Here is a 17,002-nt window from a genome sequence, read left to right as displayed (position 1 = left end):
AAACAGGGAAGTGAGCATGGAAGTGAAAAAGTTACTACATGACAGTATTGTGATACCAACTCTAACATATGGAAGTGAAGCTTGGACGTTGTTGGAAGGATACAAGTCAAGAGTGAGAGCAGTGGAAATGAGTTATTTAAGAGGAGCCTGTGGAGTCACATGGAGAGATAGGCTGACGAATGAGGATATAAAGAAGCATTGTGGTGTGGATGTGGATGTGATAGGAAGCGTTATGAGGAACACACTGAGGTGGTTTGGCCATGTGGAGAAGATGGAGGGTGAAAGACTGACGAAGAGAGTGTATGTGAGTGAGGTGGAGGGGGGAAGAGGGAGGGGGAGGCCGAGGATGAGATGGAGGGATGGGGTGGAGAGGTATATGAGACAGGGGGGTGTGAGTTGGGAGCAGGGCAGTGAAATGGCGGGGGATAGGGCGACTTGGAAGCGATTTGTTTGTGGCCACCCCAAACGGGATTGAGGCGTCTGGCAATAGATAGATAGATAGACAGGATCAATAAATTTGTATGTAAAGGAAAACAAATCAGTGGGCAACAGAAACCAGCCTTGATTTAACATATTGGCTAAAACAGCAATGAGAAAAAAGCTATGTGCTTGGAAATGATATCAGGAAGTCAATTAAAAAAAAAAAAAAAAAACAAGATGTAGAAATGTGAAAGGAATAAATGTACAAAAACTTTAAGAAGGGACAGCCAACAATATGAACTGAATCTTTCCTCAAAATTGAAATCCTACCCTAAAGCTCTGTTTAGTATGCAAACAGTGGCACAGGCAAAGACCATGCTGGCAAATTAAAGAAGCCAGAAGGAACCCTCACATCAAACAATCAGAAAACAATGATGTGCTGAACAAATTCATTAAATCAATATACTGTACATAGAAAAGGATGACAAGAAAGAGTTATGGCTGGACAGTTTCCATTACCATGTTTATGGGGATGAAATACCTGAACCAGGGTAGGGCTAGAAGAGAGATAGGTATACAGGGCGAAGTCTGAGTCACCGAGACTTTTACTGGATAACCTAAATTATGTGTAAAGGAAGAATATGATATTTAACCCGCCCCATCCTGACGTTTTTGGACCTTTTTTTTTTTTTTTTGGCTCAAACATCCGCTTTAGGTGAGAAACATCGAAAATTCATAGAGAAATCGCTCACCTGAGGTTTAAAATACCGGATTTAGGTACGAGTACTTCCTTACCTGACTGGGTTTTCTAACAGGCTGGTACCAAAGAAAACGAGTTCTATGGGAGGGTAACTATTTTATCCACTCATAAACAGTATTTATTTATTTACTTGGTACGAATTTATATGTAGTACAAGAGTATATTGGTTTTCAAACAGTAATATAGGCATTATAAGCACTGTTTCACTCACTAACTCATCACCATTCATAACCTTTTTTTTTCCCACATTACCTGATCATCATTTCTGACTGTTTCTTCCTCTAATGCTATGTAAACTTTGTTCTCCACTTTGTCATCAATTGGGGAATCACTCTGGCCCTGAATGTCTTTATTGGCCAGGTCACTGGTAACAGGTGAATTCCCGAGACAATGGCGTGCAGGGGGGGGGGAAGGGTTATGCGGTGTAAGGCATCGTTCCGGCTTGGCATCTTGTAGAGGAATAGAGGAAGGTGTCCCGTGTATACGTGCCAAAAATCACTCGCGAAATCACTTGCGAAAATTGAAAATTGTGCAAATTAGGGACCTTGAAATGTTGCCACGTTAATTCACGTCGCCGGGACGGCGCGGGTTAAAGTAGCAAATCAGGTGAAGAGCGACAATCGGGATATTATAGGAGAGCAGTGCGTGAAGAATGATGAAGGAAGGGTAGTGGTGAACAGTGGGGACACTAAAGATGCATGGAGAGAGCATTATAGCCAGTTGTTGAATGAGGAGTTTGACTGGGACAGGGAAGGTTTGAAACCAGCAGAGCCAGTGTTTGGTCCTTGGCCTTTAATTGATGCTGTTCCTGTGTGTAAGGCAATAGGCTGGATGCAGGTGGGGAAGGCAGCAGGTGTGTCTAGGTTGACTGTTGAAATGCTGAAGGCCCCAGGAGATACAGGAGTGAGGTTAGTCACTGACCAGATATATATGGCTATATAATTATGAGTATGTTGTCCCAGATAACTGGCTGAAGTGTTACTGTAAATCTGTACAAGGGGAGGGGTGATGCCCTGGAGAGAGGAAATTATATAGATATACAGCTTTTAGATTGGATAATGAAGGCAATGGATAGAGTTCTAGAAAGTATGATTAGAGAAAGAGTGAATATTGATGAGATGCAGTTTGGGTTTATGCCAGGTAGGGGAACCACTGATGCCATATTCATTGTTCAACAGCTTCAGGAAAAATATATTGGTAGGAGAAGGGAACTGTACTTTTTTTTTTGTTGATTTAGAGAAGGCCTTTGACAGAGTCCCTAGAAAGGTGGTGATGTAGACAATGAGATAGCTTGGGATGGAGGAGTGGTCGGTTTGGGTGGTTATGGCTATGTATGAGGGTGCTCACACCCAGGTAAGGGTGAATGGAGATTTGCGTGATGAGTTTTCTGTGAATGTTGGATTGCATCAGGGGTCAGTTTTGAGTCCCTTGTTGTTTAACATGGTACTTGAAGCCCTCTCATGTGACTTCAGAAATGGATACCTGTGGGAGATGTTGCATGCTGATGACTTGGTGCTGATTGCAGAGAACGAAAGGAAGCTGGGAAAGATTCAGGAAGTGTAGAGATGGTATGCGGCAAAAGGGCTTAGGAGTAAATGTAGATAAAGCAAAAGTGATGATATCTAGGGTTGGTGGCAGTACTGTTAAAGAATAGGGAGAGTAGCCATGTGCAACTTGCCAGAAGGGCATGGGGAGTACAGTAATCCCTCATTTATCCAGACATGATAGAGCCAAAGGCATGCCTGGAGAGTGGAAGCATCTGGATAATAAACACTGGTCCGGTCCCCTACCACACCCAGACCCTACCTATACCCACCTCCAACCTATACCTAAATTATTTGCACAGTACCTATGCTTAATTTGGCAGTGTTTTCCGGTCATTTAGGCATATTTAGACATCAAAACACACATAGGAATATCCAAAGTAATAAAAAAAAAAAAAAAAAAAAAAAAAAAATCCTACCTATACACCACTGTATGTACAGTACCTCTCCTAATTTTGACACTGTTTTCAGGTCAATCTGCCACACCTAGAGATCAAAACATGCATAGGATTATCCAAAGTAATGCTAAACACCAAGAAAACCATGAAAAAAAAAAAAAACACACTGAAAACCAAAAAACACCCTTCCTATACACCACTGTATATTCAGTTTTTACTGAAAATGGACATTTTGGGAAAGTACTGTATAATCATAAGTATGAAAAAATCAAGTAAAAACTAACTTACAGTACCATGTTGAGTATATGTAATGAAGTACTGTACCATGTATCAGTCATATATTATTTGCTGTTATACAGAGCTTTTCCACAAATAACCTGTCATGAAATATGTATTAATTGCACAAGGCACAGTGATATGAACAACTTCCATTTGCAGATAAAAATATTTTGGAAAGTGGAGGTTTATGAAAATTGGGTGTTTGGATACTGAAGGCTGAAATGTACTGTACTATCTATGTAACTGTTTACAGTCTGATGTCTTAATTTTGTAAAGGGTGGAAGGCAGCAGGTGTGTCTGGGTTGACTGCTGAAATGTTGAAAGCCTCAGGAGATAAGAGTGAAATTAGTCAGTGACCTGATAAATACAATTATATACCGGTGTGAGTATGTTCTCCCAGATGACTGGCTAAAGAGTGTAATTATAAACGTGTACAAGGGGAGGGGTGATGCCCTGGAAAGAAAATGTTATAGAGGCATAAAGCTTTTAGACCAGATAATGGAGCTAATGGAGAGAGTTCTAGAAGGTATAACTAGAGAAAGATTGGTTATTGATGAGATGCAGCTTGGGTTTATGCCACGCAAAGGCACCACTGATGCCATATGCATTGTTTGACAACTTCAGGAAAAATATATAGGAAAGAAAAGGGAACTTTACTTTGTCTTTGTTGAATTGGAGAAGGCCTTTGACAGAGCTCCTAGAGAAGGGATGAAGTGGGCAATGAGAAGGCTTGGGATTGAGGAGTGGTTGATTAGGGTGATTATGGCCATGTACATTGGTGCTCACACCCAGGTAAGGGTGAATGTAGATTTGCATGATGAGTGTTCCGTGAATGTTGGTGTGCATCAGGGGTTAGTTTTGAGCCCTTTGTTGTTTATCATGGTACCAGAAGCCCTCTCACGTGACTTCAGAAATGGACTCCCATGGGAAATGTTGCACACTGCTGATTTGCTGTTGACTGCCGAGAATGAAAGGGAGGCGGAGAAAAGACTTAGGAAGTGGAGAGATGGTATAGGGCACAAGGACTTAAGAGTGAATGCTGATAAAACAAAAGTGATGGTATCTAGGGCTGGTAGCAGTACTGTCAAAGAAGAGGAAGAGTGGCCATGTGCAATTTGCCACAAAGATGTGGGAAATACTGTAATTCCACCCTGTGCAGTGCCTGTAATATGTGGGTGCATAAGAGATGTAGTGGTATTAGAGGTAGACTGCGAGATAATACTCATTTCATGTGTGCAGTGTGTAGGCGAAAGCAGGTGAACATTGTCAGGGGTGAAAGGATTGAACTTCTTGGTGAGTCTCTAGAGTGTGTGGAAGAGTTTTGTTATTTGGGAGACATGTTATGTGCTGGAGGTGGGGCTGGAGCTAGCTCTGTGGCTAGAGTGAGGAGTGGTTGGAAGAAGTTCAGGGTGCTGTTGCCTCTCCTGACACTGAGAGGGCTCTCTGTCTATGCTAAGGGATCTTTGAATGCAGCATGTGTTAGGAGTGTAATGCTGTATGGTAGTGAGACTTGGGCAGTAAAGGAAGACAATATTCACGAGCTTAAATGTAAGAAATGACAATGATTAGGTGGATGTGCAGTGCGTCCCTAAGTGTGAGGCCTGGGGGAGATAGGTTTATGATGGAAGAGTTAAGAGGTAGGATGGGACTGGAGTGTATTGGTTTTGTGATGAGGAGAGGTAGATTGAGATGGTTTGTGCATGTGGAGAGGATCTGGGATGAAAACTGGGTGCAGAAAGTGAGAAGTGTTAATATTATGGATAAGGTTGTGAGAGGCAGACCGAGAAAAACCTGGGACAAGGTCATTTAGTGTGACCTCAGGGATAAAAGACTGAATAGGAAAGCTGCCAGAGATCGAGCAGCATGGAGAGCTGCCCGTAGGTGACAAAGGCAAGCATGTTGGAGCCTTCAAAAAATGAAAACAAAAAGACCACCCAGTTCTCTGCCATTAGGCTGCCCTTCCTCCAACTCATATATGGTATCTCCACTCCATCTCCCCATCTCATCCTCAATCTCAGAAATTTACAGTGAATTTAATAACATAAAAGAATATCAGTAAAGATGACTTACTGCAAGCAGTAACTGTACTACTGTACACTGGGCTCTTTCAACTAAACTTGGCCTAGATTTTCATCCATATGTGGCTTATATCTAGTTCAGTGACTGAAAAAGACAATACCATGATCTACAACTTTTCCACTGTGCTGCTTTGTGACTGGCATTATATAGGTATTCCTGTGTTAATTGATTGTTACAACTCAGCATTCAGGATGGACACATGGTAATTTTAGGCTAAATTAGAGCTGTTTATTGTTGCTGAGCACCGGTAACCCCAGTCTGACGGATCGAGAAGACCCATCAATCGCTGGCAAGCAACTGACCCTACAGGACCATCCTGTGCATTGTACCAGTTTTCCCTTGCAGTGGAAAGCGTCTCACCACAGCAAAGTATGGGGAAAAGAGAGGAGGTTTGGTTCCTAGATGAATGCAGCAGTTGTGTTTCTCCACCCAGTTAACAGGGGCACCATAGTAAGTTTCACATCACCCCATTATTTGGTTATATGGTAACCACCTGGTGTTGTTAATGGCTTTCTGGGTTACAGGAACCCATCAGGCTTGTCACTCAGTGAAAAGTCACCTAAAGTGGAAAGATGAATAATAAAAAGTGACAGGAAGGATGGGAGAAATAGGAAGAAAAGAGGGCAGATATAGAACAAGATTGATAAAAGTGAAGGAAGAAATAGGCAGCACTACATTATGTGAGTGGATGGTGGTTGCTGCTACCTAGAACCAGGCCAGGTTAAAGTAAAAGGAGTATTGTATACACTTCTATAACAGCATCAGTACCTTCCAGTATGTGACTCCAGTTTGTGCAAAGAGGTCATCTAATGAGACAAACTTGGGGGGTGAGAGGTGATGCTCCAAACGCTGGTCCTCAGAGCTGCTGTCCATATACCACGCTCGCACCATTTTGATATACAGTACTACTAACACCAAATCCTGTTACAAAAGAAAGCAAATACTGTACAGTACTAAAATACATTAATCCACTACACTGCTACAGGGGTCCTGGAAAGGGATGTTTTTATCTAGTAACTAGTAAATGAAGCTGCCTGGTTATATACTGTTAATGTCCTCAACTCCCTCTATTCCCCCACTGTGGGTGAAGGACTGTCTGAGGCTGCCATCCACCTGGTTCACAATGATATGAAGTTAGGGCTACAGCTACTGCCACTGTCCTAGTACAGTACAACTCATTCACCTTTACTTGGCATAGAAATGTCATTACTTTGCAGTATATTTACCATAATTCGGAAAACTAAGCTATTACTACAGTCTTGGATCCTTTCCATAGCCCTTCTTTATGTCTAGCATCATATTCAGGTACTCATCTCTTATTATGGCAATGTTTTCAAGATGGAGAGGTGATAATTTTACATCCTAGTTAAAGTGAACAGAGTACTATATACTACTGTAGTACCACAGGTCTCCCATAATCTGAATAAACTATCCAGGCATTAAACTGTACCATTATAAATAAAGGTCATTGTATGGAAGGTAGGTAGTCAGAGTTAGCTAATGGAGGTTGTTTCTAACCTTATCATTATAAACAGGTTTCCATAAGCTGAGTATTATTTTATGGACATGGAAAAATACAGCAGTCATCATTTAGCTTGATCTTGCTGCCTTCAGACCACTGGAATGATTTGCCTCAGTGTGTAGTAAATGCCAACTTAGTCACAAAATTTGATATGCTTCTTGAAAAATTTTGGGCCAATGGGGAGCAGAAATTTGATTATAAAGCTCTAACTATCACACAAATCCACAGTCAAAAGTTGGACAACACAGATGAGCTGATGTCACAAGTGTAGACCTCTTCCAGAAGTTTTTCTGCAAGTGTCTGTGAACTGATTCAGTAACTTTGTAAAGGTATAAAGAAGTGTATGTTCAAGCATGAAGAGAAGCCATCAACAGACAAGGGAAACATGATTATACAGTATATGAGACAGGTTAGGTTAGGCCAGGATAAGTTTGGTTAGGATAGCATAAAATAGGTTAGATTTAGTTAGAATAACTTAGGTTGTGTTGTGATAAAATCTAGGACACGTTTGAGTAAATATGCACTGATAAGGGAAACTTCATAAAAAATGGCTTGGAAACATGATCACGTGCAAGCAGTGTGAAGTATGCTGAAGGTTCTCTGCTTTATACAAGAAAACACCAGCATCTTCCCGGGTTTTCACAGATAAGTGTATACGGTACTTTTTACATCATTCATTCATTCATCATCCAATTCTACAGTACTTTGCCCCACAAGGAGCATAGGAGCTCAGAGCTAGGCAAGTTGGTCCTGACATTTAATACGAGAGTGACCAACCTCACTTATCCCTGAGTGGCATTACATGAGCAATGAAATCCAACCATCCCTTGGATATAATCCTTCACCGGCTCAATCTGATTGGAGTGCCATAATTACCCACTAAACCACCAGGCACCAAAATATGGTTATATGGTTACCACCCAGCATAGTAAATGGTTTCCTGGTGTACAGTAAACCATTTGGCTTGTCACTCAGCGTAGAGCCACCCACAGGCAGAAAGATGAGGAAAGAAAAACAAAAGAGAGAATGTAAAGTCACCTGTAGGCAGAAGAACAAAGAAAGAATGAAGGAAAGCAAGACAGAAGAGGATGGGAGAAAAGAAGGATGGAGAGAGGAAAAGGCAGACACCCGAGAGCAATACTACATCGAGTGAGTGGATGGTGAGTGCCCCCACCTACCTTTTACAACAATAAATACCAGTATTTCAGTTCAACAGATCTGTTTCATAGACCTGAGCCCCCTCCAGATATTGTGTCAAAATCATGCCAGAAAAGTGCCAGAAGTGTGGTAAATCTCTAAAGAGAAATGGCCGGTGCTTGCACTGCCATGTAAACAAAGACCAGTGTCCTGCATGTAAAAAAAAACAGTAAGACAGAATAATGCCCTTAGTTCACACTGCAGCTGTTGTGAAAGATGGTACCACCACCTGCAATGTAAAACACTGACAGGGGAGCTGTATGATGCATTTGATGAGGAATCCAGCACTATGTGGTTTTGCAGCATGTGCCATGGCTGGGTTGCAGCATCCCTAAACAGAGGTAAAAACAAACTCCAAGTGCAAAATGAGGACAGAGAAAGTGAAGCCAGAACAAGAAATGGTATCCCAATAGCTTCATCAACACATCAGGCCAACTCAAAAGCACAGGACGCTAAGCTTCACGCTTAGAAAGGAGACCATGGTAAAGGAGCAGTGACAATAAATGCAATGGATGAAGACATAGTACAGAAACTCCATGACCTACAGAAACAGGTATCAGAAATATGGGATAATACTGTACTACACAAGTCACCCAAGATGAGGTTACCAAGGCAGTTCAAGAACAAGTGACGGAGGCATTTGATATTGAGAAGAAAAAATTCCTAGTTGTCCACAACCTCCCAGAACTGAACCAAAACCTGACTAGTAAGAAAAAAGAAATGAAAGACATACAAAATGTTCGAGAGATTGCATCCACCATATTGGAGGTAGAAAATGTGGAAGTAACCCAGGAAATCAAACTTGGTCCTAAGAACACCAACTCCAAACCCAGGCTTTTGAAAATCAAGGTTAAAGAAGAAAAAATCTGATCCAAACTACTACAGAAAAAGAAATTCAGATCACTCAAAAGGGAGGAACATCCAGTGCAGCTTTCTCCACATCACTCCAGACCTTACCCCAAAACAAAGAGAGGCAAATGGCACTCTCCACCAGGGACTAAGAGGATGAAGGAAGACACAAGGAACAAGGACTGGATGATAAAAAAAAAAAATGCGAAAACTGCTCACAAGCTTCCTTGGGCACAACCTGTGCCAGAGGAGACAAAAGCTTGGAAACCAAACCAAGTGCACAACAAGTTAATGTAAATATTGCAGTAATTTAGGTATAACATTATGTGACAATCCCTACAGTGTAAGAAATGAAATAATCAAAGCATGGTGGTAGGTGGTGGCGTCCATCATCCACTCACTTGATGTAGTGCTACCTACTTCTTCTTTCACCTTTATCATTCATTTTCTGTGTCTGTCCTCCTCTCTTCCCATCTTTCCTGTCACTTCTTATTGCCTTCCTTTCCTTCACAGATGGCTTTACATTGAGTGACAAGCCAAATGGTTTCTTGTAAGCCAAGAAACCATTTACAATGCTGGATGGTAACCATATAACCAAACCATCATGCTACCTACGTGTCAGCAGGTGGGTTGGTGGAGAGTTAGTGTCCCTCCCCGTAAAACGAATAATTCAAAGTCAAGTGGCCACCCCTTATGGGATTATGGCGTCTGGCAATAGATAGATAGATAAATAAATCAAGGCCATAGACCCCTCTCCTGCCTACTGAAACAAGGCAGGCTATGAATGGTGAATATTATTTTCAATGTATTTCAACTAACTGTGAAAGTATTAGGAAGAAAATTACAGAATTCAGGCACTTAGTGAGTGAAATTATGCACAACAAAATATATCTCACAGAAACCTGGTGTCAACCTCAGAAAATCCTCAACAGTGAATTGTGTAATGGGATACTGCACAACTACCACATGTCAAGGAAAGATAACATTCAAGAAACTGGAGGAGGCACAATAATGTTTTCCCATAAGTTGCTTGATGTAAGTGACTGTACTGAGCTGGAGAATTTTACAAAACAGTTTTCTCAGAGTCTCAGTTTAAATGCCATGGATCAAGAGAGGAAATGGCCCCCAAATTCTCACAGGGTGTATATATCAAAAAGGGAACTCGACAGAAACAAACAATGGTGCTTTCCATCATCTGCTATGGAAAACTGATGATATGTGGTGTGGTGTATCAATCACAGGTGATTTCAATTTGCCTAACATTAACTGGGAAACATCAACAACACCAGCACCAGAAGACACACCTGAACAAAAGTTTTTGGACATCCTATCAGCAAATTTCTTTACGCTACACATTATAGAAGTCACCCGAGTAAGAGGAGACCATCAACCCAACACTCTCGATCTAGTCATCACCAGCGAAGAAAATACGACTGATCAGTTAAACTCATTAAATTCTCTTGGTAGAAGTGATCAATGTGTCCTAAAGACTGCATCTACCACTCCCCACCCCAGAATGAAACAGGAATTACCAAGTATAACTTCTTCAAAGGAGACTATGTAAGGTTCAAGGAAAAGATGCAAGATATTAACTGGTGAGAACAGTTGCAAGGAAAGGAACCACAGGAGATAACCAATATAATAGAAAAGATAATATTGGAAGGAGTGAGAAATTTTGTACCTAAAAGCACAACTGGCCAGGGGGGTGAAGAAAAATAGCCGTAGTTTAATAAATCAACTGAAAGAGCAGTGAAAAACAAATTATTTGCCTGGAAGAGATATCAAGTTAGCCCATCAAGAACAAGATACGGGATATATAAAAGAGAGAGAAATGTGTGTTCTACAGCCCTGTGACAAGCCAAGCACATTTTTAAACCAAATCTGTTTAGAGAAGTTAAATCCAACACTAAAGCCCTATACAGATATGCCAACAGTGGCAAAAGAGTAAAAGACTATGTAAGCAAAATAAAGACACCACAAAGAACACTCACTTCAAATAACAAGGAAACAGCAGATGTACTGAATAAATTTTTCAAATCTGTATTTATACAAAAGGATGACAAAGCATAATTGACAGTAAATGGCTTCTTTCATCAACTTTATGGACCAATGGACTTGCATTCAGCAGACTGTACAGAGGATCTTACAGATATTGACATAGATAGGGACTTAGTCAGAATGAAACTTTTACCATTAAATGAATTTAAAACACCTAGACCTGACAACATAGGCTACACCCAAAAGTCTATCTATCTACTGCCAGAAGCCTTAATGCACGGGGAGGCCACAAACATATCACCTCCATGTCGCCCTGTCCCCTGCCATTTCACTGCCCTGTTCTCAACTCACACCCCCCTCTCTCATATACCTCTCCACTCCATCCCTCCATCTCATCCTCGGCCTCCCCCTCCCTCTCCCTCCCTCCACCTCACTCACATACACTCTCCTCATCAGTCTCTCACCCTCCATCCTCCCATATGGCCAAACCACCTCAGTGTGTTCCTCCTAATGCTTACTATCACATCCACATCCACACCACAATGCTCCGTTATATCCACATTTGTCAGCCTGTCTCTCTATGTGACTCCACAGGCTCCTCTTAAATAACTCATTTCCACTGCTCTCACTCTTGACTTGTGTCTTTCCAACAACGTCCAAGCTTCACTTCCATACATTAGAGTTGGTATGACAATACTGTCATGCAGCAACATTTTCACTTTCATGCTCACTTCCCTGTTTCTTAGCACTGCTTTCAAGGAACCAGCAACCTTTCTTCCTTGTTGCACTTCACCCTCCAAACTTCCATCCTCACTCATCACACTCCCTAAGTAGCCTACTTAAACATACTCGCATTTTCCATTTCCTCACCATCCAACTCACTGTACATTCACTGACTTCACCTCTCTCAAAGACCATCACTTTACTCTTCCCTACAATCACCTTTAGATTCTGTTTCTTACACACTCTCCCAACCTCATCCAACAAGCCTTGCAGCTCCCCTACGTCTTCACTTAACAACAAAGTATCATCTGCAAGCAACAGTACAGGGAGTTTCCAAACACTACCTTCTCTCACTAGGGCCACTCCAACATCCACTGCCCTACCTTGTACCTCTTTTATTACCCCATCCATGTACAGATTGAACAACCATGGAGACATAACACATCCCTGTTTCAACCCAACCTTCAAAGAGAAAAATTCACTCAGTTCACCATCCACACACACTGCAGCCTTAGCACCATCATATGTACTCTTCACAGCATTCAATAACTTCCCATCTACTCCATATATTTTTAATACTTTCCACTATCCATGTCTATCCACCCTGTCTTATGCTTTCTCCAAATCCATGAAGGCCGCATACAACTTCTTTCCCTTCTCTAAAAACTTTTCCACTAAAGATCTAAGAATGAATATCTGATCTACACAACCTCTTCCCTTCCTAAAGCCTCCCTGTTCTTCTCCAACTAATTCTTATGTTATTTCCCTAACTCCATCTATAAGTATCCTGCCATACACTTTTTCTATTACACTAAGAAGACAAATGCCCCTATGATTACCACACACTTCTTTTTCCCCATTTCCTATGTACAAGGGAATAATTATACCTGACTTCCAATCCTCTGGACTCTACCTACCTCCCAGGTCAATCTGCACATCTTCCACATCCATTCTACAACCATCTCTCCCCCATGCTTCAGCATTTCACAACACACTCCATCAATTCCTGGGGTTTTCCCCAATTAGACTTTCTTCATTGCTTCCACAACTTCTATCCTACTGATTTCTTCCTGTCTTCTCACCTCCCTCCTTCTCCCAGCCATTCCCCAGCCACTTATACTTGCATTACTTCCTTTCTCTATGTTCAACAATTCCTTAAAGTGTTCTGTCCATCTGCTCACTATTCCTCCCTTCTCCACTAGTAATCTACCATTTTTATCTTTCACTCCCCTGCTAACTTCACTGCCACCCTGTCTTACTCTTTTCACCTCTTTCCAGAACATTTTCTAAGTCACTCCACTTTACACTCAAATTCCTTCCAAATTCCTCATCCACTATCTTCTTACTCTGTCTTGCTAATCTTTTCACCTCTCTCTTCCTTTCTACATGTAACTCTCTCTTCTGCCTCTCAACATCTTCCATGCCCCTATTTCTTATCCATTCATTGTATGCTTTCTTCTATTGTGCCACAGCCTGTCTCACCTCTTCATTCCACCATGCTGTTCCTTGCACCCCCTTTTGTCTTCTCTTCACCCCACACACCACATCACATGCTACACATATTTCTTCTGTGAATATCTTGCACACACCTTCCACGTCCCCCATCTGCTCCAATTCGTATTTACCCAATCATTCCTCCACTTCTCTCTTATATTCTGTCTTTTTCTCATCCTCTTGTAACCTTTCCACTCTCCTTGCAACTACTCCTTCCTCCCATCCAAAAGTGTTGAAGGAATTAGCAGATGAGCTTAATGAGCCTCTTGCCATCCATTATGAACAATCAATTCAGACAGCAACAGTACCACATAGCTGGAAGGAGGCACTTGTACCACTTATCTACAAAAGTGGAAGCAAAACTGAACCTGGCAATTACTATCCAGTAAGCCTAACAAGTATCATGGGAAAAATTCTGGAAGAAATTATCACACATAACATGATACAGAGCTTGGAAGACAGAAACACCTTAAGCAGTAACCAATATGATTTTAGAAGTAGATGATCTTGTCTAACCAATCTGCTGAAAAGTTTACAAGACTGGACAAATATGAATGACAAAAACAACCCCTTTGATAGAATGTACAGTACCATATTTTGATTTTGCCAAAGAGTTTGATACTGTGCCAGTGCCACACTGCAGACTGATATACAAACTTTGTAGATCTGGAATAGGAGGTAAAATGTTGAATGGGATTGGAGAGTTTCTCTCTAACAGATTCTGTCTATCTATCTGTCTATTGCCAGACGCCTCAATCCCGTTTGGGGTGGCCACAAACAAATCGCCTCCAAGTCGCCCTGTCCCCCGCCATTTCACTGCCCTGCTCCCAACTCACACCCCCCTCTCTCATATACCTTTCCACCCCATCCCTCCATCTCATCCTCGGCCTCCCCCTCCCTCTTCCCCCCTCCACCTCACTCACATACACTCTCTTCGTCAGTCTTTCACCCTCCATCCTCTCCACATGGCCAAACCACCTCAGTGTGTTCCTCATAACGCTTCCTATCACATCCACATCCACACCACAACGCTCCTTTATATCCTCATTCGTCAGCCTGTCTCTCCACGTGACTCCACAGGCTCCTCTTAAATAACTCATTTCCACTGCTCTCACTCTTGACTTGTGTCCTTCCAACAATGTCCAAGCTTCACTTCCGTACGTTAGAGTTGGTATCACAATACTGTCATGTAGTAACTTTTTCACTTCCATGCTCACTTCCTTGTTTCTTATCACTGCTTTTAAGGAACCAGCAACCTTTCTTCCCTGCTGTACCCTTTCAAGCACTTCACCCTCCAAACCTCCATCCTTACTCATCACACTACCCAAATACTTAAACGTACTCACATTTTCCAATTCCTCACCATCTAACCTCGCTGTACATTCACTAACTTCACCTCTCTCAAAGACCATCACTTTACTCTTCCCTACATTCACCTTTAGGTTCCGTTTCTTACACACTCTCTCAAACTCATCCACCAAGCCTTGCAGCTCCCCTTCGTCTTCACTCAACAACACAGTATCATCTGCAAACAACAGTACAGGGAGTTTCCAAACACTATCCTCTCTCACCAGGGCCACTCCAACATCCACTACCCTACCTTGTACCTCTCTTATTACCCCATCCATGTACAGATTGAACAACCATGGAGACATGACACATCCCTGTTTCAACCCAACTTTCAAAGAGAAAAATTCACTTAGTTCACCATCCACACGCACTGCAGCCTTCGCACCATCGTACATACTCTTCACAGCATTCAACAACTTCCCATCTACTCCATATATTCTTAACACTTTCCACAATCCTTGTCTATCCACCCTGTCATATGCTTTCTCCAAATCCATGAACGCCGCATACAACTTCTTTCCCTTCTCTAGAAACTTTTCCACTAAAGATCTAAGAATGAATATCTGATCTACACAACCTCTTCCCTTCCTAAAGCCTCCCTGTTCTTCTCCAACTAATTTCTCTGTTCTTTCTCTAACTCTGTCAATAAGTATCCTACCATACACTTTTCCTATTATACTAAGAAGACAAATGCCCCTATGATTACCACACACTTCTTTTTCCCCTCTAACAGATTACAAGCAGTAAATGGAAGTACAGTCAGTACTACAAAAAGTAACCAGTGGAGTTTCTCAGGGGTCAGTACTGGGTCCCTTATTCTTCTTGGTACGGTATACATAAATGACCTTCCAAGTAAAGTAACCTCCAAATGCAAAATCTTTGCTGATGACACCAAAATATACAATCCTGTGACAACATTAATGGAGAACAGAGAGTTGCAAAATGATATACGGTACACAAGATGATGAAATGGTCTAACACATGGCTCCTGATATTCAATGCACCTAAATGTAAGATCATGCATATAGGAACAACTAACCAAAGGTATAACTACAATACTGATGGTAAACTCATACCATAACAAAAGTCAATGAGGAAAAAGATCTGGGAATTTTGCTCAGTAACAACCTAAAGTTTGATAGTCACATTGACAAAACTGTTTCAAAGGCCAACAGTATCCTAGGCCTTATTAGAAGAACCTTCAAAAACTAGACTGAAGAAGGGTTTGTCACACTCTACAGGACATATACCGGTATTCAGCCACATCTTGAGTATACAATGCAAGTATGGTCACCCCAAGGGAGGCAAACCATCAACAAGCCGGAAAAGGTACAACTAAGGGCAACTAAGATAGTTCCCAGTCTGAGAGACTTGAGTTATGAGGAGCGATTATGAAGAATGGGCATTGGGCCTACCCAAGTTGGAGGACCGATGGAAATGCGGGGATACAATAGAAGTCTTCAAAATCATAAACAGACTTGAAAATCTAAATCCAACAGAATTCTTCCAAGAGGCCAATACAAATTTAAGAAGCCACTCCAAGCAAATTTTCATGAAAAAATTCAGTAAACGACAAACAGGAAACACATATACACACTGAGTTGTAAATCTGTGGAACAATTTACCAGAAAATGTTGTGAGTGTTCCTTCTGCAAATGTTTTCAAGAACAGATATGATAAACACTTGGCACAGATGGAAATGGAAGTGGGCAATAGGATCTATACAGATCACAAGTGAACTCACAGAATTTCTTGATAAGTCTCTTATTGGTAAATCTAAGATGGTGTCTGTCTGTTATTGGTATACTACAAAATGGCATCTGTCTGTCTTCGGCACCCATAGGACGGTAAACAAACACCACTTTTTTAAGGCTAATCTCCACTTCTAAAAGAAATAAACAATGAAACTTGAAAATGCACTATACAAATACTGCAAGAATCCTATGAAGAGGTTTGATAAAGAAAAAACTGCAAAATACAGTGGTCCTATATCTTCTCAAGGATAAACTAATTCAGAAGTCAATAACCATCAATTTTGCACACAAACTTAGTTTAAGAAAACCTTGCATAGCCATAAAATCAATATTCTTTGGTCCCAAATCTGGTAACGTAGATTATTTGTTATTTCTAGACAATGCATGTCTCATAAACGAATCACATTGATAACACGGGATACATATGGTTTAAATGTGCAGTAATACAGAGGTACTACTCCATGCATTAGCAAAAAGTTAACCTGCATGTAGCCATAAATTAACCAGAATAGGCCTACAACCGGAAATTAACCTGCATAGGCCTACAACCAGAAATTAACTTGCATAAGTCTATACCCAGAAATTAACCAGAATGATATCATCATCCCAACCTTTTTCCCCACCAAAGGATAAGG

General features: G+C 41.3%; 1 protein-coding gene across 1 annotated transcript in view; it reads right to left on the bottom strand.

Moving 5' to 3' along the window:
• Adi1 (acireductone dioxygenase 1) overlaps positions 1 to 17,002 on the bottom strand; it is a 111,738-nt gene that overhangs the window by 94,487 nt on the left and 249 nt on the right. The window contains exon 2 of the mRNA XM_080278385.1: positions 6,249 to 6,401. Within this exon, the coding sequence (XP_080134511.1) occupies positions 6,249 to 6,371 (123 nt within the window). The 5' untranslated portion in view covers positions 6,372 to 6,401. The remainder of the gene's footprint in view (positions 1 to 6,248; positions 6,402 to 17,002) is intronic.

This window comes from Coenobita brevimanus, chromosome 73 (assembly GCF_032717465.1).
Source record: "Coenobita brevimanus isolate Jiangsu-jjx chromosome 73, ASM3271746v2, whole genome shotgun sequence".
Lineage (NCBI taxonomy): Eukaryota > Metazoa > Arthropoda > Malacostraca > Decapoda > Coenobitidae > Coenobita > Coenobita brevimanus.
This window is presented reverse-complemented; position numbering and strand designations above follow the sequence as displayed.